At 37.6% G+C, this 23,822-nt stretch overlaps 1 protein-coding gene across 1 annotated transcript; it reads left to right on the top strand.

Annotated features, from left to right (window-relative positions):
• Nucleotides 1-342: 342 nt before the first annotated feature.
• MED30 (mediator complex subunit 30) lies at nt 343-23,570 on the top strand. Its single transcript, XM_007516652.3, has 4 exons — nt 343-668; nt 12,624-12,782; nt 14,584-14,688; nt 23,209-23,570. Exons 1-4 carry the CDS (start codon nt 492-494, stop codon nt 23,302-23,304), a joined length of 537 nt encoding a protein of 178 aa, XP_007516714.1. The 5' UTR covers nt 343-491; the 3' UTR covers nt 23,305-23,570.
• The last annotated feature ends 252 nt before the right edge of the window (nt 23,571-23,822 follow it).

The following is a 23,822-nucleotide window of genomic DNA, read 5'->3' as shown; positions in this document are numbered from 1 at the left end:
TCCAAACACAAGTAAGTAGCTGCAAGCTGGGCGTGACTAAATTAGTACTCTAACTTCTATGAGCCTGACTTCCAATGGGTTAAAAAAAAAAAAAAAAGGCAAAGGCAGTAACACTACAAACCTCATAAATATCTCAGAAAAATGCTCAAAAAGCAACAAGCACCCTAAGCCTCTGGGAAATGAATTACGGGGAAGTCCCACCTTAATCCTCCACCATGGATACCACCCACTGTGGTGGAACTCTGTTGGTGATTGGTTACTCTACCCGTCTGTCAATTACATCAGCGGCGCGCCCAGACTGGTTCACAAGGAGCTTGTGACGCTTGATGACGTATAGTGTCATGGAAGGCGGAAGTGCCTGTCAGTGTTTTGAAATCGACCGCCAGGATTTCGCTCGCTTCTTCATGTGTTGGGGTCGGTTGCGGTCTGTGCAGTTCCCGTCCTCTGACGCCCATCTCTAGGCTCTGCGGGTGGAAAGCGGCTACGGAAGTATGTCCACCCCTCCGTTGGCGGCGTCGGGGATGCCCCCGGGGCCCTTCGCGGGACCCCAAGCTCAGCAGGCTGCTCGGGAGGTCAACACCGCGTCGCTCTGCCGGATAGGGCAGGAGACGGTCCAGGACATCGTGTACCGCACGATGGAGATCTTCCAGCTCCTGAGGAACATGCAGGTGAGGGCCAGAACCGCTGCGGAGCGGGCGTGTGTGCAAAAGCCGGGTGCGCGCAAGTGAGCAGGCAGTTCCTGGAATCCTCCAGCAGGACCCCAGGCGAGCCCCAACTGCTCTGAGCAGACCCGGGCTGTGGTCTCAGCGCTCCCACATTCAGTGCCCCTCGACACCCCCCCCCCCCCAAAGTATCTGTCTCGAATCGAACCATGTTGTCTCGAGTCTACGGAGTTCTCTATTATCCATTCTTGATTGTTTTTATCTAAGCTTCTCCCCCGCCCCCCCCAGAGGGCATGGATGGCCAGTGGTTTATCTGTTTTTTTAAAAATGCTTTTTTTCCTTTTAAATGTTTTCTTAATTCTTTTTTAAACTTTATTTATTTATTATTGGATAGAGAAAGAGATAAATTGAGGGAAGGGGGACATAGAGATGGAGAGAGACAGAGAGACAACTGCATCTCTGCTTCACCACTGGTGAAGTTTTCCCCCTGCAGTTGGGGACCAGGGGCTTGAACCCGGGTCTTTGCACACTGTAGTGTGTGCGCTTAACCAGGTGCGCCACCGCCTGGCCCCGGTTTATTTGCTTTATTTATCCTTTTGAAAAACCAGCTCTTTTGTATTGTCTTTCTGGTCCCTATTTCAGCTCTGATTTTGACTATTTCCCTTCACCGGTTGGCTTTCGGGTCTCTTTGCTGCTCCTTTTCTAGCTGGTTTGGTTGTGATATTGGATAGTTTACAGGAGATCTTTGCTTTTTGTTAAAATGGGCTTGCCTTGCTACAAACTTTCCTCTTCGGACTATTTTGCTGCATCCCAAAAGGTGTGGTAGCTGATCTCCTCATTCTCATTGTTCTCCAGGTAACTTTTAAGTCCTCTTTTTGTTTGAGTGACCTAGGCTCAACTCAGAGGCATATTGTTTAATCTTTATATTTGGGGGGTATTTTTTCCCCTTTTTGTAGTTGATTTATAAACTCACAGATTCATAGTCAGAAAAAAAATACTCTTTTTAAAAAACATTTATTTCCTTTTTGTTGCCCTTTTTTTTTTTTTTTGTAGTTATTTGGTTTTTTTATTGATGTCGTGGTTGTTGAATAGGACAGAGAGGAATGGAGAGAGGAAGGGAAGATAGAGAGGGGGAGAGAAAGACACCTGCAGACTTGCTTCATCGCCTGTGAAGCGACTTGCCTGCAGGTGAGGATTCCGGGCTTGAATCCGGATCCCTCACATTGGTCCTTGCGCTTCACGCCATGAGCACTTAACCCGCTGCACTACTGCCCGACTCCCAAAAAATAGCCCCCCCCTTTTGTTGCCCTTGCTGTTGTAGCCTTGTTGTGGTTATTATTGTTGTTGATGTTGTTCTGCGGGATCCCTGTGCTCAGCGCCACGTGCTCTTAACCCGCTGCGCTACCGCCTGACTCCCCCCAAAAATACTTTTTACGAACTCAGTATTCACATATTGAATGCTGTCGATGTGTCCCAACACATGGTCAATCCTTGAGACCGTTCCATATGCCTTTGAAAATATGTTTGGGGGGGGTGGGGAGTGAAAAGTTTGCATATATATACGTTCATCTCATCTGTGGTTTCCTTTAAGACTTCTACTTCCTTATTTATTTATTTATTTATTTATTTAATCCAGATGATCGCTCTTGTTGTGAGTGATGTGTAAAAGTCTTCTATTATTGTGTTGCTATTGATGGCTTCCTTAAGGTTATCTAATACTTGTTATGTAGTTAGGTGTTCTATATTGGAACACCTATATATATTGACTATCATAGTCTGTATATATTGACTATGATTATGCTTTCCTGTTGTTGAACCTCTGACCAATATTCACTGTCCATCTCTCTCATCACCGTCTTTGTATGAAGATCTATTTTATCTGATAATAGTATAACTGTTTCTGCCTTTTTCCCCCACATTGTTGGCTTAGAACACCTGGTTCCATCCTGTCACTTATAGTTTCTATTTACCTTTGTTTAGGACGTGTGTTTCCTGGAGACATAAAAATAGATTGGGGCCAGGCGGTGGCGCACACATTATTGGGCACAAGGACCCAGGTTCAAGCCCCTGGTCCCCACCTGCAGAGGGAAAGCTTCACAAGTGGTGAAGCAGGGCTGCAGGTTTCTTTCTCCCTCTCTCTCTACTCTCAATTTCTCTCTGTCTCTATCCAATTAAAAAAATAGATCTTGCTTTTTAACTCATTCAGTCACCGTGATTCTCTTAATTAGTGAATTAGATCATTTACATTTAGGGTGATTGTTTAAATATGAGGTTACTTGTAGTCATTCCGATTTTTGTTTAATGTTTTATGTTTTTGTTGACTTTTTCTGTTTGTTTTTACTTATTGTTTTGTGTGGATGGTTTTCTGTGCTAGTCTCACACACTGAATATCTGCTTCCTATTTGTCTCTGTGACATGCATATTTTTCTTTTTTTTTTTACATACATATTTTTCATGTGGTTACTATGTGTATTGTGTCTAACTTGGAACATTTACAGCTACTTATTTTAGGTTGGCTTTGGCTTAACAATATTAGATTGTGTTCTATTTTACCGTCCACTTTACTCTCTTTGTAATTTTTTTTTTTCAGTTGCTGCTTTTTGCTTGTCTAGTTTCAATCTACCTCTGATTACCTCGTTTAAATACAACTCTTATAATTCTTGCAAGGCAGGATTGATTAATGGTGACCAGTTCTTTCAGCTTCTGAATGTTAGAGAAGATTTTCACCTCTCCCTTATATTTGAATGACAACTTGGCAAGATAAACTATTCATGGCTGGGAGTGGTTGTCTTTTAATAGTTTAAATTATCATTTCATTCCCTCCTAGCCTGAATAGTTTGTGATGAAAAGTCCAATGAAATTCTAATATTTTTACCTCTTTATGTCATTTTTTTCCTCCCTTAAAACCTGTAATATTTTTTTCCTTATCTTTGTTTTTAGATAGTTTTATTGTAGTGTGTGTGTTCATCATTTTGATTCAGAAACCTAGGTGTTCATTCATCTTCCTAAATCTCCATGCTTTGAAAACTGCCCAAGTGTGGAAGATTTTGTTATAATTTCTTTAAATATTTTCTCTATTCCGCTCTCCTCTTCCTCAGGTAATTCTATAATTCTAATATTTAATTACCTAATGGGATCTTCAGTTTAATGGAGAATTACTTCATTTTTTCTAAATCTTTCCTTTTCAGCTTCTTCAGAATTCACTAATTGTGGTGACTGTCTCTTCTAGCATTTTTATTCTCTCCTCAACATGATTTAGTCTGCTTTCTATGCCTGTTAACTGAGCTGTTTTTAAAGTGTCCTTAAAGCGTTGTCATTTTGTTTAGAGTTGTTCTTTCATGGTTTCTAACTTTCCAGCAAATTCTGTTCGGAGTTTTTATTTTTGCTTCATAGCTCTTAAATGGAGCGATCTTTGAATTCTTGGATTTGTGTTTGGATCTTTAGCCTGTATTCTTAGATTGTTTTCAGAATTAAGTTTTTTGAAATCTGCCTCTAGCATTTTTTCCAAATCTATATTCTCAGTCATAGCTGACATTTTATATAAAATATGGAGATATTTTATAAGAGTTTGAGAAGTATTGGTTTTAATTCTTTCAATATTTGGTATATTCTCCTAGTAATGACATTTAGTCCTGGACATTTCTTTTGGTGGGGGAGGGCCCATGAATAGTGCTTTTGATCACTGTTTCCTTTTTGTTATTTGTGATGGGCTCCATTCTGACTTCCAGTTTCTATCTGATTCAGTCCTGGAATGTTGTTTCTAGTAACCTATTTCTTCTAAGTTTTACAATAGGTGCTTATAATACTTTATCTCTTTTTTAATTTTGTTAATAGTTTGTTACAAGACTGTAAGATTACACTGTAATACAAGACTGTAAGATTACACTGTAATGTATAGTTACACAACACATCCAGCAGGAAGTTCTGTATCCCCATCCTTCCAAAGGTAACCACCATAGTTCTCATAAGTCATATAAACAGTTTGCTTGCTTCTGTTTTGTTTGGATTCTTTTTTTTTTTTGGGGGGGGGTAAGTTCAATGTAAGTCAGATCTGTAGATTATGCGTATGAGTGAAACCATCTTGTAGTTTCTCTCTTATGACCCTTTGCATTTCTATAGTATTTGTTTTACCCTCCCTTTTATTACTTTGAGACTTTTGCCATATTTTTGCTGCATATCATAGATTGTGATATGGCATTAATTTAATTTGTCACCAGGGTTTCTTCTTTCTCCTTTGATAAGTTTACTGACTCGGTAGTTGTTTATGGGCATGTTTAGTTATTTCATGTATTATAGTTTTCCCACTTGTTTTATAGATTTGTAGTTTCATGCTGTTGTCATGTGAAAAGATGTTTAATATGCTTATAATCTTCATGAAGATTAATCTTCGAGTATTCCTTTCGTATTTGACGAGGACCTGTATTCTGTTCTTTAGACATGTGCCAAGTTCCCCTCATCTCATTTTCCTCATAAAGCTATTACATCTTTGTTGATTTTTTTCTGTCTGGACAATCTGTCCATTTACTATAAGTGGATATTGTTATGATTCACTGCTAGTAATGTCAGTAACTCCATTTCACTCCCTTGTTTTTATATATTTCAGCACTCTTGAATTAGGCATAATATTAATATATTGATGTCCATCTTTATTTTGTTACTTGTTTATACTAGAAGTATATTTAATATAACTTGAATGATTATTTTTTAAAATTTCTGGAACTTGGAAGCAGCACAGTGGTTTTGCAGCAGACGTGAATGTATGAAACCTCAGAGATCCCAGGTTTAGTCTGGCATTACTGTAAACCAGAGCTGAACAATGCTTCCCTACCTTCATGAAAATAAATCTTTTATTTTAAATAAAACATTTTTTTTCCATTTACTTGGAATACCGTTTTCCATTGCCTCACTTTAAGTTTTATTTTTCTCCACAGTTAAAGGGATAAGCTTTACTTTATTCAAAGTGAACTTAAGAATGTCTTTCAAATTTCTTTAAAAGGAAGTCTAGTGTTCAGAACTTTCTCAGCTAGTGTCTAAAAAAAAAAAAAAATGTTCCCCTTATGTGAACTTTGTCGCCAGGGTTTTCACTGGGGTTTCATACCTGCATAATTGTACTACTCCTAGAAGTCTCAGTCTCTCTCTCTCTAGGGAGAGATATCACAGCTCCACTCCATTGCTCATAAAACTTGCTTAAGTGTTCCTGTGTAGTGACCAAGGGATTGAACCCAAGTCCTCATACATGGCATAGCATGTTTATTGGGTGAGTTGCCCCTTCTATTTCTTCCTTTAAAATTTTAAGTATAGAGGAATAGCAAAGAGGATCACCTGAGAATGCAACAAGACAAGTCTAGGATCACTCTAGGAACACACCAAGCCAGGTTACTCAGGTTTGTACTCAGGTTAGTACAAACACGTGTGGCTCATGGACAGGGATTTAAGGAGAGATTCCTGAGGCTAAAAGTCTATACCTACTCTGAAAGGCAGGTATCAGTCTCACAGTCTCCCAGTTGAAACACCACCTCCCATCTGAGTTTTATCAACAAAGACTGCCGAAGGGAGGAGAACTTAAGCCTCACCAATTTACAACTGTGGGTCTACAATGCTGTTGCCCTTCAGGGGCTGGAATAGTAGCAAGGCAACCCTATACTGACATCAGGGGCCAGAGAGCAAGCCAGATAACTCAGGAGAAAATCTACACTCTGGAGGTCAGGAGGTGTGGTTGTATAGTAGGAACCTTTTCACACCTTTCTCATGGTAAATTAGGAAAAAGAGTGAATAATTCCGTTAGAAATCAGGATTTATTCAGAAACACAGGGCCAGAGAGTACAGCTCAACTCAGCTCCAGCTGGGGTTGAGGCTGGGATTAGGCCCAGAATTTTGGACCCTCAGGGCATAGGAGTGGCTTTGCATAACCACTGTGTTATCACACCTTTCTCATGATAAATTAGGAAAAAGAGTGAATAATTCCCTCAGAAATCAGGATTTATTCAAAAACACAGGGCCAGAGAGTGCAGCTCAACTCAGCTCCAGCTGGGGTTGAGGCAGGGATTATGCCCAGGACTTTGGACCCTCAGGGCATAGGAATCACTTTGCATAACCACTGTGTTATCTACTTCCCACCCTGTTTTATATCTTGGTCTGGAGTGATTAAGATAAACAGCATACTTATAGTTAAAAAGGCCTCAGGCTCCCATAGCCTCCAATGAAGACAAAGAAAATAAGAGGGCTTAGCCACTGTGCTTCACCTCATATAATAGTTTATAAATAGTTTCTGAAGAGTTGTCCTTCTTGGTGATGTCATGTTTCCTTGAAATTTTGGTCTGCCTGATGATATATTTATCTGGTCATTAGACATGTCGACCAACTTGAAAATTCTTTGCTTTTTTTTTTTTTATGGATCAATAACTATACCTGAGCGCGCGCTCTCTCTCTCTCTCTCTCTCTCTCTCTCTGTGTGTGTGTGTGTGTGTGTGTGTGTGTGTATTTTCCAGCAGGTGGTGCTGCGTTATTTCATTTTAGTTTTGGCTACTGATGGTTTCTATATGTGCTAGGTAAGTAAAGGGTGTGTGGTAGACAACCTGCTAGTGTTGTCAATGGGAGGAGAAAAGACAGAAAAGGTGTCAACTACTGCTGTGAATATGCTGTACTGGTAGTATAGACTGAGAGGGTATCTTGAGTATTTGACTTGTTCTGCTGTGTTTGGGGTTCTGGATTTGAGCCTTGGTTGCCTATTATCTGGTGTTAGTATGGATCCCAATTGGTAGGGGAGGGGTAGTATAGTAGAAAACTGACTGTTGCCTTCCTTCCTTGCTGAGACTGTCACATATGGATTACTTCAATGCCTCTCCTTTGGGATTTGGACCAAAAGCAGGTGCCTCCTGGACATTTCTACTAACAGGTTCTTTCTTTAGACTGATAGCACTGCTGTCTCTATCCCTCCTATGCATAGTACAGTCATTGATACTTGGGTAGAATTTCGTATCTCCTCGTGATAGGTATTTGCAAAACACTCTCCCCTCCCCCCATATCTTTCTAATGTACTCTGCTTTGGTCTCTGAGGTTTAAGGAATGCTTTAGCCTCACCCCTGTGCTGTAGATTCTCTCAGTGGTCTTCTTTACTGAATAGCTTATAGTTTTCCCTCTTGTGAGAGAATAAAACACAGACCATCATATATTTCCATCATGGTGATGTCACTCTTCATTATTACTTAAACACCCATTTCCTTGGCTGCTTTTATCCTTATAAAATGATTAATGTGGGCTGACAGCATAATGGATATGAAAAAAAAAATTATGCCTAAGGCTCTAAGGTTCAATCCTCCACACCAAAGTAAACCAGAACTGTGCTGTGCTTTTGTGTCTCTTTAATTAAGAGTACATTAATAAGATGAAATTAGAAATGGCATTATGCCATTTCCTCTTTAATTATTTTACTTTTTTCATGCTATATGCAGAGGCTCGTGCTTTCAAAAAATAGTTGTTGTTAGTATTAGTCGTCTTTGTATAAACAGTCCTTTTTGCTCTCAACTTTAGTGAGATTTCTGTTAAGGTTTTCACAATGATGACACTGACTTTTCAACTGAGATAAATATGTTTTGTCATTCAAATTGTATTTGTTGTCAACTTTCTTGTTTTGCATCTGTGCGTATGCTGTGTTATCGGCCTAGACTTTTCTCCATTTCATTTCTGTCTTAGGAAATGAATGAAGGAAAACTTTCATTCAGGGTTCTGATCAAATGTCAGTTCCTCCATGAGACCCAATTTGGAGTGTCTAGTCTTCAAGAGTAGTAGAACACATCAGTTGGAAACGATCATGTCTGGTTTTCAAATTCCCTTTGCTGTCTGGCCCTCAGTTGCCTTATCTGGAAAATATTTGTGCCCTGTCTTAATTTACCCATTGGAAGCATGTGAACTTAAGGTGAGACAGAGGATAAAGTACTAGACTCATTTTTTAAAGTAAGTACTATCTTTTTAAAAATTTTATTTATAAAAAGGAGATAGTGACAAAACCACAGGATAAGTGGGGTACAACTCCACACAATTCCTACCACCAGAACTCCATATCCCATCCTCTCCCTTGATAGCTTTCCTATTCTTTAACCCTCTGTGAGTATGGACCCAAGGTCACTGTGGGATGCAGAAGGTGGAAGGTCTGGCTTCTGTAATTGCTTCCCCATTGAACATGGGCGTTGACAGGTTGATCCATACTCCTAGCCTGCCTTTCTCTTTCCCTAGTGGGGAGGGTGCCGGGCTAGCTTGGAGGGAGAGAGACCAGGCAGTGTGGTAATACAATTCTTTATTTGTGACGAAGCTCCAGAGTTGGGTGTGAGCACAGCAGGTTGAGCCACGTGGTGCCAAACGCAATGGCTGCCTCTCCCGCTGTGCATGCCAGCCCTTCTCGGATGTCAGGACACTGGAGAGAAAAGAGAGAAACCAGGAACAGAAATGGGCTTTATATAGTAAAACCGCAAGTGGCAAGTCTGAAGGGAGATGGCTAGGAAAGGGGGTGGAGAAAAGAAAAAAGGCATGCTGGGAACTTCCTTAGCTACAGTTGCTATAGTTTTAGCTGGTGGGAATTAGCAATACCCTGAGGGGATAAGTGGTGGGGAGGAGACCTTCAGTCATTTATAAGACAAAGCAGAAGATTGGTATGTAGATAAAGGGACTGGCCATAGCATAGGGTGGTTTGTGGGCCCTGCCTAACTCAACCACATCTGGACAATTTCCCAATAGGAAGGTTCTGGGGAATTGGAGCTCTAGGACACATTCGTGGGGTTGTCTGTCCAGGGAAGTCTGGTTGGCATCCTGCTAGTATCTGGAACCTGTTGGCTGAAAAGAGAGTTAACATATAAAGCCAAAAAGTTGTTCACTAATCATGAGCCTGAAGGCTGGAATAATGCAGATGAAGAGTTGGGGGTGGGAGGGTGTCTCCACTCTGTAGATAGAGTAGATATTTTAGTTATATTCCAAAGGGCCTGTAGCTATACTAGTTTTTTTTTTCCCCTGAGCCTGAAATCTGATATGCAGGTGGATCCAAGTTATTGTCTGGGGAGATGATGTCATGGCTGGAAAAAGGACCAGAAAGCTGTATCAGGGAAGAGAGTAGCTCCTAAATATGGGAGAGGTGTTTGGATATTGTTGACTGTAAACCCCATCTGTTTGATCTGGGGCCCATATTCAGCTTAGGAGCCTATGTGACCTATATGACATTTTATTTGGCATACTTGGTTCAGTATGTATAGAAATGTTTTGTCATGATAAGGGATTTTTACTAAGCATTTTCTACTGTTTGAGTGAATGTTGAGTTTAGTTGGATACCTTGTTAGTTTTATTTTAGTCAATAATTTTGAAAGTTTTATCATTAGTTATTTGACAATAGTTTCCAAATTTCCAAAGATTTCAGGTATTTTCACACCCCTCTAAATCACCCCTCTACCAAATACCTATACTTCCTTCCCTTTGATAACTACCATAGTCATGAAATTATTTGTTTTTAGCTAACAACGTATTTACCAAGAGGTTTTAGGTGCTGTTAAGGTGTTCGTGCTGTCTCTTGTGTTTACTAGTCTGAAAAATCTGCAAGACTTTGTTAAAAAATGAGTTGCTTGTACCCTTCTGTTAGAAATCAAAGTTGTATGTGAAAGCCAGTCCTCAATCTTACTGAGAAGGTACATTTGAGCAGGTGATTCTTCACACTTAATAAAATTTTGTTTCCCTTTGGGAAAGAATTTATCAAGAGTTCTTTTATATGACTCACATTTCTTAGTACTTGTATGAATTTATGGACAAAATGATCCACTGAAAGAAAATAATTTGGGTTACACTTCGAAACTTTGTTTGTACTATAGCAGGTGCAGTGACACAGTGTAAGTAAGCCCGTCTTTACTAAGTAGGAGTTACGAGCTAAATCTTAAACCTGGTAAATACCACAATAAAGATAGAGAATGCTCGATATTGCTAATTATCACCCAAAGATCCTTTAAAAGTCTCTGACTTGTTCGCCATTGAAAGTCCAAAATTTAGAATTCAGGAAAAATTATACTGGAGAACTCTTAGTACTGTTTTCCTTTAAACTGACTACTTCAGCATTTGGTGGTTAACATCTTTTGTTAATATTTGAGATATTCTGATAATCCTAGCACCTCACTTCAGATTATTTCAGAAGATTTCATCTCCTTAATTTATTCCCATACAAGAAATTTGGAGAGGAGAAGAAAATACATCATTCAAGCCTGTTTCCCATCTTTCACATCTTTTTATTTATTTATTTATTTATTTATGCCCTTTTGTTGCCCTTGTTTTATTGTTGTAATTATTGTTGTTTATATTGATGTTGTCGTTGCTGGATAGGACAGAGAGAAATGGAGAGAGGATGGGAAGACAGAGGGGGAGAGAAAGACACCTGCAGACCTGCTTCACTGCCTGTGATGTGACTCCCCTGAAGGTGGGGGCGGGGCTCGAACTGGGATCCTTACGCTTCGCACCCTGCGCTTAACCCGCTGGGCTACCACCTGACTCCCGTTCCCATCTTTCACATCTGTGTCTCAAATATTCTAGTCTTATGTTTATGGTTTTACATATTGTAATGAAAGTTTCTCTATCTCTCTCTCTCCCTTTTTTTGTCTCTAAGCATTGTATCATGCACGTTTTACTTTTTTTCCACATTGCTACTTTTTAAAAAATATTTTTATTTATTTAGTTTTGGATACAGAGAGAACTTGAGGGGAGAGTTAGAGCGGAAGAAAGACAAAGAGACACCTGCAGCCCTGCTTCACCACTTGTGATGCTTTCTTCTTGCAGGTGGGACCAGGGGATTGAACCAGGGTCCTTGTTCACTATTATCTATGCACTTTACCAGGTGTGCCACCACCCATTCCTATTTCATTTATGTTATTCATAAATTTTACTTATTTAGTCATGAAGAAGAAGGAGAGAGAGAAAGAACCAGACATCACTGTGATACATGTGCTGCTTGGGGATTGAACTCAGGACCTCACACTTGAGAGTCCAGTGCTTTATCCACTGTGCAACCGGACCACCCTACTTCACTTTTTAAGGAAACAAATACATAGAGATTTGGAAAAACTAGACAGCTTCAACTGTTAGAAAACAGATGATGTCTTGCTTTAAAGTCATTTCAACCCTGAAAATAATGATACAGGTGATCACTTGCATAGTAATATACACTGTATAAATATGTCTATTTTAGCTTTTGGATAATATCACAGGTAATTGTGGGAATAAAATGTAAAGGTATACAGAGAAATGATTTTGTTAACAAGTTTGAGCAACACATGAAAGGAAGCTTGAATAAGTAATCATCAGTTTCTCTTATCTGTGGTTTTGTCTTGGTTTCAATATGTAGTTTTGACTTTTATTAGAATTTCTAAATTAAAAATGTATGTGCATCCAAAGTAAGAATTATGGTCATAACAGTTACCTGTAATTTATCAGTGATATTCAAGGACAGATTAATTTGCTCCTCTTATCTCTTGTCACTGATTTTTTTTTTTTAAAGAAAAACCTTTGGTGACAGCCCTGCATTCTAATATAAGCTTTAAACATCTTAGTTATCATAACTATGATATTTTGCAGTTATTTTTACACTAGCAGCATCCTTTTCTTCTGAAAAGTTGTTATCTTCCCTTTTTTCCCTTCTTTAAATTGTATTGCATTTTCAGCTTCTAGATTAAGTTCTGCAGTTTGCTGCCTTTATGTAGTTTTAAGAATATTGAAGTTGTGCATTCTTTCTACAGAATTAGAGGGGAAAATCATTTCATCTGGTTAGAGGATTCTTTTTACACCACTGAAACAATATGCCAAGTATTTAATAAGTAAGCTTGAATGACTCCAAATTTCTCAAAAGCTAATTTGATTTTCAGGAATAATTTACTAACTTACTACCTTTAGAAATAAAATATTGATTTTCATTATTTTATATTTTTGTTTGTTTTGTCTGATAAGCTGCCAAACGGTGTCACTTACCACACTGGGACATACCAAGACCGCTTAGCAAAGCTGCAGGATCATCTTCGCCAACTTTCTATTCTTTTCAGGAAGTTAAGACTGGTCTATGACAAATGTAATGAAAACTGTGGAGGAATGGACCCCATTCCAGTAGAGGCAAGTATTAATTCCGAGAGGGAGATTAGCTAAGGTATAAATTAGTCTCGATATTTGTGTTACTTTCCCTTTTTTTCTATTTTTACAGTATTTTCAGATTTTGAATTATATCTGGTTTCCTTTGACTTGTGATATGAAAATACATTTATTAACACATAGAATTGGTACTGTTTTTCATGTTGATTTTGGTACTGAGAGGGGAGGGTTGCTTATTGTTTTATTGTGCCTATTGGTGTCTCCTTGTATAGTCATGTAATCAGGGCAAACATTTTAGTTAAATTTTACATACAGTTGCAAAATGCAAATTACTGCATATTACTGTATAAGATGTCATGTTTTCATCAGACTAGCCAGCTTAGTGCAATCAGTCCATTTAAAAATACATCCTTTACATTTAATCTTGGGTCATGGATATTTTAATCAATTCAGTATATGGTATTTGGTAGGTGGGCTATTCTTGTCAACAGTATGTCTGTCTGTGCCATCAAGTCTTTAGGAAGCATTAAATGTTCTAATTCTATCTAAAAAAAATTTTGTATTTTCAGTAATTCATTAATTTTGAGTGACTAGCATATAAAGATGAATAGAGAGAGAAAGATAAACTGCAGAGCAGCCCAATAAGAGGTAATCAAGGATTTGGGGGGAATAATTAGAAATGTGGTAGACATTTTCAGGCACTCAGAGAAAACAAGGGAAGTCAGGGATTGAAACCCATCTAGTTGATATTGCTAAAGGCATGTTGCTGGTTATTTGAGCAAACCCCAGTAAAACAGCAGTAACAAGAAGACTGATCAAAGAGGGTTACAGATTAATGGGGAAGTAAGCTTCAAGTAGCTTAGATAGCAATTGTGAAAAAATTGTGAGGGGAAAGCACCAGATGGAAAGAGATGGGATCTTAAGAGTTTTGGGCTTTTTGTTTTTTTCCCTTGAAATGAAAGACTAGAACATATTTAGATGATGAAGGTGGGAAAAGTTGGTTGCCATGAGAAGAGGATAAATAATGAGGACAGGAGATCAGAGGGATTTTGAGTACAAAATTGAAAACTTCAGAAAGGGTAGCTCTGTGTGCGTGAGGAGAGAGAAACGGAAACATGGGTGGGTGAGTAAACTTTTGTTTGAAGAGTTTGTAATTTGGCCTGATGACTTCTAAATTATTTCTGGCCTACTATTGATAGTATAAAATGATAAGAGATTAAGTGATTCTTGAAGTATGTTATTTTCTACAAGAAACTTTATCAAGTAAATTTCACCACAAACTATACGTATTTCATTGTCATCTTGCTAGACATTTCATTGATACATTTTTTTCCCCTCCTACTGCCTTGGGGGGAGGGGGTGAGATGAGACTTTTCTCCTAGCTAAGACATTGTCTAGAAAGTTGCAGAGACATGCGAGTTTCTAAATGGCAATAAATGACATTTATATAATTCACATTCATGAAGTCCTTTCTTCTAGAGTAGATGAGAGAAAAATTGTTCTGTCTCATTGGACTGTAACCTGTTAGGAGAAGGGATTATTTTGTTTGTCATTATTTCTTGTCTCAACCTATCATGGTGTTTAATTATTTTATTATTTGAATAAGTACAATTAGTACTTAATTACCAAAAAAATTCACATTTAACATATACAATACGGTGGAATGATAAATTTCTAGCACAGTTATTTGAAATCATTGAATTGAAATTCATTAGAGTCAAAAGTATTAAAATCTACTTTATCTGTTCCTCTGTTGTTGACAGTATAGCTGAAATTTTTATACCATATATATTTTTTTTACTTCACTTTTGTTTGTTACTCCCAGCAACTCATTCCATATGTGGAAGAAGATGGCTCTAAGAATGATGACCGAACTGGTCCACCTCGCTTTGCAAGTGATGAGAGACGAGAAATTGCTGAAGTAAATAAGGTGAGTTATTCTCTACATTTCCTAGTTTAGAGCTACTGATAAAAGTTATGAGAGTCTAATTCTATTAAAAAACATAATGTGAAGTACAGAATTAAATGAAGTAGCTTCTGGGGCAAATCTGACCTACAACTAATAACTGAAAGGGAAGCAGAAATGCTGTCTGTATAGTCAGAAGAGAGACTGCAGAATTCATATCAGGAAGCTCTTGGAAGAACTTTATAGGCACTCAGTCACAGTTTATTTTCTAGGCAGAATTATCTCTTTCTACTTTATAGCATATTTGAATCATCAAATGATTTAAAAAATATATCAATAGTACTAATGTCTCAATATCTGAGTAAGAAACTCAGTTATCAGAACATTACCCCTTGCCTCCAGTTTCTTTATTAAATTTTTAAAAATTTGTATGTATTTTCCCTTTTGTTGCCCTTGTTTTTTTTATTATTGTTATAGTTTTTACTATTGTTGTTATTGATGTCATCGTTGTTAGATAGGACAGAAAGAAATGGAGATAGAAGGGGAAGACAGGGGGAGAGAAAGATAGACACCTGCAGACCTGCTTCACTGCTTGTGAAGCGACTCCTCTGCAGGTGGGGAGCCAGGGGCTCAAACCGGGATCCTTATGCTGTTCTTTGTGCTTCATGCCATGTGCACTTAACCCGATGCACTACTGCCCTCTTCCCTTGCCTCCAGTTCTTAACCTAAATCTGTTTATTGCTGAATACCTTCAGAAATTCAGAAAATAATCTTCAGATAGCTCTCCTGAAACAGAGATATAAGTTGTCATTTCATTCAATGGTGGAAACATGGACCAAGCTTACCAAAAATCTAACAAATAGCACAGTAAATAATTAGACTACCACTTTTACTCTTTGTCTTATAGATTATACACATACCTTGCCCACCTCCCCAAATTCTAGGTAGTAGAATTTCTAGGCATTTACAATTATGATACCTCAACCAAAGAGAATTTTCTTTTTTAGTTTTTTATTAGTGGTTTATCAAAATATAAGTATTGAATACTGGCATAAGAATAGAAAGATTAGTGAAATGACAACTAGAAAAATAATCTTCCTATTATATATGAGAATCTAATACCATAGCAGAGTGGTTATGTGGAAATTAGTCTTTTAAAATAGAATATTAAAGTGGGGATTAATCTTTCTTTTTATATTATACCATGCGTCAAAAAATGAATCTGAGAATTAAAAATTGGATCTGCTATTGAATTGCTACTTAGGGGTTTCCCAGGTATAATCTGAAATCAGCCCATATCTACAAAGGGCAGAGGGGAAAAATCCCACCAAACCCCCTCTCATATATATATAATTGGTATGTAGGAGTTTTACAGATTAAAGGAACTTAATTTATATAGGTGCATTTTGAGTAGCAAGATGAGCAGTTTTCTGCATCCACTCTTCAGTACTTAAGCATGTATAGAGTGGGTCAACTTAGTTCAGTCTGTCCCAGGTAGAACCTAGATGATCTTAGCATCACAACACTGTCTCAGCTGAGAACTGGGAAGACAAAAGACTGGAGCAGAAATCACAAGGATGGGAAGGAGGGGTCAAGGAACCACAAATTGCATCAAATCAAAACATTTCTTGATGCCAGTCTGGAATTTTTAAGCTTTAGGAACAAATGTACAAAGGACATGGCAGATAAAAGAATTTATTTTCTCTAAGTAAGGATTTAGCTCTCTCACATTTTTTCTTCTGGACATAGCAAAATACTTTCAGTGTAATTATGTGATAATTGGGGTTCTATACATTTTCCATGTTCTTATTAAGGTACAAAATAATTGTTTATGGGTACCACTTACTAATGTTTTCCAGCTTTGTGCAACACTGGAATTATCAGACATTCTATTTGCTTTTTTTCCACCTTAGAGTCCTAGCTTCTTGCTGAATCTGGATTGAATGCTTTCTAGACCAATTACCAGGCTATTATCCTGACATTTTCCCATCACCTCTTCTGTTGGTTTCACTGCTTTCCTCAATCTCCTGTCTTCCTCTTTCTTGATTTACTACCTTATTGGTAATGTAAATATATGAGTGATTTCTTTGGGAAGAATACAAAGACTTCAGTTTTTAGTATTTAAATATCTTTTTTTTTTTTTTTTTTCTCCTTCCCACTGGCGGGCCCAGCTGCCCCAGTATTTAAATATCTTAACTGGTTGCTAGTTTGGGATGATTATAAAATCCTGTGCTGTAAACTAGAAATTTGAAAGTGTTCTATAACCTGTTAGTCTAGGATCTGAAAAAATTCTGAAAAACCAGATTATAAGTACCGTAGACTTTGTGGTACATGCAGTCTTTGTTAGCATGTGCTAACCCTCCATAGCATGCCAACCTTACAAAAGCAAGTCATGTATTATAGTTGTCAGCCTCTACCCATGTTGTTGTTTCCAGATGGAGTCTCTAATATATCTGGTGACTATCTGATACTTAAATATGTGCTATATATATTCAAGAGTGAAGTTTTAGGAAACTAATCAGATTTTGAGAGCTGGCTTCATCTTTGTAAGATTAGGAAGTCAGTTTTGATTTTTGGGAGGAAGGGACAATCAGTAGTTCCTGGGATTCTTTTTCTTGTGCACTGTAATGTATACACATAACTAGGGTGGGCCACCTAGCTCCTAGGGATTATTATTTTTTAAATTTTTATATTTATTTTTCCCTTTTGATGCCCTTGTTTTTTATTGTTGTTATAGTTACTATTGTTGTTGTTATTGATGTCATTGTTGTTAGACAGGACAGAGAGAAATGGAGAGAGGAGGGGAAGACAGAGTGGGGGGGGAGAAAGATAGATACCTGCAGACCTGCTTCACCGCCTGTGAAGTGACTCCCCTGCAGGTGGGGAGCTGGGGGCTCGAACGGGATCCTTACACCGGTCCTTGTGCTTCACGCCACATGCGCTTAACCCGGCTACACTACCGCCCGACTCTCGGGATTCTTTTCTTTTAGGACTAAGTTTCTTCAGAGAAGAAGACTAATATATTATATTAGTCACTTCCATATATAAAAGCTATTGTATTGCCTATTTCCCTTCTGCTGTGTTGCTGACATTGAATCCATAGCTGTTTGAGTCCACTACTGCAGGAAACAAATCTGTTCCCTGTGAGGTAGAGAAGGGCAAAGGGAGAGGTTTCTCAGTCACCTGTTCAAAAGGAGTGAACATCCTCCCTCCCTCAGAACTTGTTTTAATTAACATGCTATCAAAATAAAAGTAAATTAAAGAGGGAAAAACAGATATTTTAAATTAAAGCTTAGCCTCTATTTCTATTGGAATTATTTTTTTTGATTTTTATTTATAAAACGGAAATATTGACAAGACCATAGGATAAGAGTTGTACAATTCCACACAGTTCCCACCACTAGAACTCCGTATCCAATCCACTCCATTGATTTTTTTCTATTCTTTATCCCTCTGGGAGCATGGACCCAGAGTCATTATGGGGTGCAGAAGGTGGGAGGTCTGGCTGCTATAATTGCTTCCCCGCTGAACATGGGCATTGGCAGGTTGATCCATACCCCAGCCTGTCTCTTTCCCTAGTGGGGTAGGGATCTGGGGAAGTGGGGCTCCAGGACACATACCCCATCACCTGGAGCCCTGGTCAGGAAATCCTAGGATTCCCATACAGACATGGTTGTCCCTAGACCTTTAGCGGATCCCTCTCACCACTGTGACTGGTCATCTCCATCAGGAACAACATAATGGTTTCTTTTGTGGGCCCCTATGGGACCTTGCCCTCAATATGGATCAACAATGGTATGTTCCATTCTCCGAAGGGTGGTTGGATAACATAGTCTATCTATCACCCGGGGATAATGGGTCCTGTAATTAGTACAGCCTAGAATTACTTTTAATTTTTTTTTAAAGAATTTAGAGTAGGGCCAGGTGGTGATGACACACTCAGTAAAGGACACACTACCATACATGAGGAACTGAACTCAAGCTCCACATCTTATATGGCAAATGGCTACTTTGGTAAAATAGGATAAAAATAGAGAGCATCTGGTGTAAAGATATTTACTAATAATTACAATAATTACTGTTCAGCCACTTTTGTAACTATATCATTATAAAGGTACTATGTTAACTCCAGATAAAGTAAGACAAGTTCATAAGAAGTTTTGATTTAACTAAGAACCAAACCAATTAAATTTTTTACATTCACATTCTGTTCAATTAGAAAACAGAAAGTAGATATCAAAAGGGAGGGCCAGGCTGGGGAGATAGCATAATGGTTCTGCAAAAGACTCACATTTGAGGCTGTGCAGTCAGTCCTAGGTTCAACTCCTAGCACCATAAGCCATAGCTGAGCAGTGCTCTTATCTCTTTCCCTCTGTACTTTTCTGTCTCTCTTATTAAAATAAATAAAATATTTAAAAGGCCAAAAAGCTCTTATTGGAAAAAAGAAAAGCTATTTACAGACTTGAATCATCATAATCCAAACTTGAAAAGCTAAATTGATACAACATAGTCTGATCAAACATACTATCACACAGCACGCAAGACATCCCTCAAAAGCTCACTTTTTAATGTAATCTAGGAAAATGATGCCATTAGTATTTTAGTTGCTAAGTCTCTGTTCAGTTCCCATGACTCTACTTTTACATTCTGTTATCATAAGTGTGGAGTAAGTTGGGGGGAGATAGCTGCATAAGCAAACAGACTCTCAGGCCTCTGTCCCAGCTTCAGTTCCCTGCACTATAAGCCAGAGCTGAGCAGTGCTCTATTAAAACAATAATAAATAAATAAATAAATAAATAAATAAATAAAGTATACAGTGATTACTTAAGCAATTGCACATTATTCAACCAAGTGAACCAGGATGATTAAGTGATATGAGATAATGATTTGGATCAAAGTGACAAGCTTTTGTATTTAGTTAGAAATATAAATTTGATACATCTGCTTTAAAGTTATTCTCCTTAATTCATAAGAAATAAAGAACTTAAAATGTCTATTTTCAAGGTAATAATCAACTAGAGGTAATTGGAAAAATAAATTTAGAGTATGAGAAGGGTACTTAGTTATTCTCAAAGATGCCATAAAGTTCTGAATTGAAAAAAAGTTAGCATATAAGTAAAATACCTCAAGCCAGAATGCATCATAAAACTATCAACAGCAAAGCTGAAAGTTATGCTTATCAACAGTTAATCTGTAAATAAATTTTCATGACATGATGCAGGATTTAATATATACAGTCTTACCACTGATTGATCTTAACAGAAGTTGACAGCTGCTATTATAAAAACCCATCAGCTGTGTCTAATTTGTTACATTAACAGGTGAATGTGGAAGCAGAACATATACTGAAAAATGTTTAGGCTGTCACACCATGCATGTAATTCAATACTCATACAAAGGCTGTGACAATTGGCCGAGCTACTTTAATTTCTAAACACATGAACTCAGTTACATGCCAACATTGTACAAACATCCACATACCTCTTGATTTCATTACTGTGAACAGAGTAGTCACAGACAAAATTCACTCTTAACATCCTTAAAACATAGGCCCAACTTTCAGAAGATAGAATAATAAATGAAAAATATTTAAATAAGCCAAAACTCTAACTAGTGAAATTCTCTCATCTCATTTATATCACAATGATTACAAATTTTATGCCTCAAAGTTTCATGGGCCTATGGCTAGATTTATATTGTTGGAAACCAGACAAACCATATAGATTAAATAGTAGACATAAATGTGTTATGGACAATTTTGAATAAATGATAAAATAGGAGTTTTTAAATGTATGAGGGTCAACTAGCTGTAAATGCAGTCACTTATTTTTATTTATCTTAGCTAGGATAAAAATGTGCACTGTAATAAAATTTGCAACATTATGAACTGAATGCCAAGAATATAATTATATTACTGACTATATAGGCCTGTTAATTTACTACAAACAAGTGCCAGTATATGAAAATATGGTCCAAATGTTTTGTTTTGTAAATATATAATATAAAGTAGGTGCATGTAGTGAGTGCCACTAGATATTTGTTTGTCTGTTTGTTTATTGGGTAGAAAAAGAGAGAAATTGAAAAGGGGAGGGGGAGATAGAAAGGAAGAGAGAAAGATACCTACAGCAAGGCTTCACCTGAAACTCAGGAAGCTGTGGCCAGAAAAAGATGGGCACCTTCTACCTTAAGAAAAGATTTATTAAACTGGATGCATATCCCTTTAGATCAGGTACTAGACAGGGCTGCCTTATCACCATTACTGTTCAACATAGTGTTGGAAGTTCTTGCCATAGCAGTCAGGCAGGAGCAAGGAATTAAAAGGATACAGATTGGAAGAGGAAAAGGCAAACTCTCCCTATTTGCAGATGATATGATAGTATACAAAGAAAAACCTAAAGAATCCAGCAAGAAGCTTTTGGAAATTATCAGGCAGTACAGTAAGGTGTCAGGGTACAAAATTAACATACAAAAGTCTGTGGCATTCTTTTATGCAAACACTAAGGTAACAGAAAAAGAAATCCAGAAATCAATTTCTTTGCCTATAGCAACAAAAACAATAAAATAGCTAGGAATAAACCTAACCAAATAAGTGAAGGACTTGTATACTGAACATTATGAGTCACTATTCAAGGAAATAGAAGAAGATACAATGAAGTGGAAAGATATTCCATACTTGTGGGTTAGAAAAATTAACATCATTAAAATGAATGTACTACCCAGAGCTATATACAGGTTTAATGCAATCCCCATCAAGATCCCAACCACATGTTTTATCACTAGAAGTCCAATGCGCTATCCATTGCGCCACAGAGCCACCTCCAACCACATGTTTTAAGAGAATAGAACAAAACCTACAAGTGTTTATCTGGAACCAAGAAAGACCTAAAATTGGCAAGACAATCTTGAGAAGAACAGAACTGGAGGCACACTCCCACATCTCAAATTGTATTATAGGGCCATTGTCATCAAAACTGCTTGGTACTGGAACATGAATAGACACACTGACCAGTGGAATAGAACTGAGAGCCCAGAAGTGAGCCCCCACACTTATGGACACCTAATCTTTGACAAAGGTGCTCAGACTTTTAAATTCTTCTTCTAGCATTTGCCCTTCTTCCATAGCCAGTCAACAGCGTCAGGTTGAGCCTGATGTAAAGTTTCGAGACCTCCTTTGAATCTGGAGAGGTGGCAGACTTTTGAATGGGGAAAGGGGAGTCTCTTCAACTAGTGGTGTTGTAAAAAATGGGTTGAAACATGCAGAAGAATGAAACTGAATCACTCTATTTCAGCAAATACAAAAGTAAATTCCAAGTGGATCAAGGGCTTGGATGTTAGGCCCTCTTTTCCACATACATTTTAAAGACACCTTTAGTGAAACAAATACAATTATGAAGAGACCAAAGCAAGAATAAACCAATGGAACTACATCAAATTAAAAAGCTTCTGCACAGCAAAAGAAACCACTACCCAAACCAAGAGACCCCTCACAGAATAGGAGATGATCTTTACATGCAATATATGAGACAAGAGGCTAATAACTAAAATATGTAAATAGCTCACCAAATTCAACAACAAGAAAACAAATGACCCTATTCAAAAGTGGGGAGAGGGCATGGACAGAATATTCACCACAGAAGAGATCCCAAAGACCAAAAAACATGAAAAAATGCTCCAAGTCACTGATGGTCAGAGAAATGCAAATAAAGAGTACAAAGACTTCACTCTTATGAGAATGTCATCCACCAGAAAAGATAGCAGCAGCACATGCTGGAGAGGTTGTGGGGTCAAAGGAATCCTACACTGCTGGTGGGAATGTAAACTGGTCCAGCCTCTGTGGAAAGCAGCCTGGAGAACTCTCAGAAGGCTAGAAATGGACCTACCCTGTGACCCTATAATTACTCTCCTGGGGATATATCCTAAAGAACCAAACACACCCATCCAAAAAGATTTGTGTATACCTATGTTCATAGCTGCATAATTTATAATAGACAAAACCTGGAAGCAACCCCGTTGTCCAACAACAGATATGTGGCTGAGGAAGTCATGGTACATATACACAATGGAATACTACTCAGGTATTAAAAATGGTGATTTTACTGTTTTCAGCCCATTTTGGATGGAGCTTGAAGAAATCATGTTAAGTGAAATTAAGTCAGAAACAGAAGGATGAATATGGGATTATCTCACTCTCTGAAGTTGAAAAACAAGAAGAGAAAACACTAAGCAGAACTTGGACTAGAGTTGGTGTGCTGCACCAAAGTAAAAGACTCGGGTAGGGGTGGGAGAAAGTCCTAGAACATGCAGCAGAGGACCTAGTGGGGGTTGTATTGTTGTGTGGAAATCTGAGAAATGTTATGCATGTACGAACTACTGTATTTACTGTTGACCATAAAACATTAATCCCCCTTTTTTAATTCCCTTAAAAAAGGGAAAAGATTTCTTTCTGCCTGGGTTATTAGAGCCTTAACCTACAGCATTTTAATTGTCTAACTTCATGGTCTCTATTTCACAAAACATGTTTGATGAATCCTTTTCTTTCTACAGAAACTCAAACAGAAGAATCAGCAGCTGAAGCAAATTATGGATCAATTACGAAATCTCATCTGGGATATAAATGCCATGTTGGCAATGAGGAACTAAGCTGGTATTGAAATGTCCTGCTTTACACAGGTTTTACCATTTTCCCCTCAATTATTTTTCTGCTTGAAGATTATTTTATCTGCTTTTATTCTTGTCACTAGAATTAAGTTTCCTATTTTTACTTTGTGGTTTGCAGTATTTATGTGTAGTTTATTGTAATATCTAATAAATAGGGTTTGTATTTTGGTTTTCTTTACAAACTGAATAATTGTTCTTTAAAGGAAAAATTGTTAAATTTTATAAATAAATTTTATCATTTCATTAAATGTTTTTTTGCTTATTCCATTACAACTTAGAAGAAAATAAACATTCCACATTTTTACAGGTAAAAATATTAAGTGTTATGCCAGTTAATTAAAATGAAACATGTAAAATTATTTCACCTCCATTTGTGACACAGTTTGTGTCACAAACAAGGTACAATGAGAAAGCAGTAAGTTATCTTATTGTTATAAGTACTGGTAAATACTTTTGTCATATTCAAGTGTGATTTTAATTAGAATGAACTGTCTCAAAAG

This window comes from Erinaceus europaeus, chromosome 1 (assembly GCF_950295315.1).
Source record: "Erinaceus europaeus chromosome 1, mEriEur2.1, whole genome shotgun sequence".
NCBI classification, from domain to species: domain Eukaryota; kingdom Metazoa; phylum Chordata; class Mammalia; order Eulipotyphla; family Erinaceidae; genus Erinaceus; species Erinaceus europaeus.
The sequence above is the reverse complement of the archived record's forward strand: the minus strand, read 5'-3'. Positions and strand labels throughout refer to the sequence as shown.

Bases quoted from the DNA above. Each gene is read 5' to 3' on its own strand.
- MED30 (XM_007516652.3), top strand. From the start codon at position 492: ATGTCCACCCCTCCGTTGGCGGCGTCGGGGATGCCCCCGGGGCCCTTC. The intron at 12,783-14,583 runs GCAAGTATTAAT...TGTTACTCCCAG, and splicing joins TGGACCCCATTCCAGTAGAG to CAACTCATTCCATATGTGGA. The intron at 14,689-23,208 runs GTGAGTTATTCT...TTCTTTCTACAG, and splicing joins AAATTGCTGAAGTAAATAAG to AAACTCAAACAGAAGAATCA.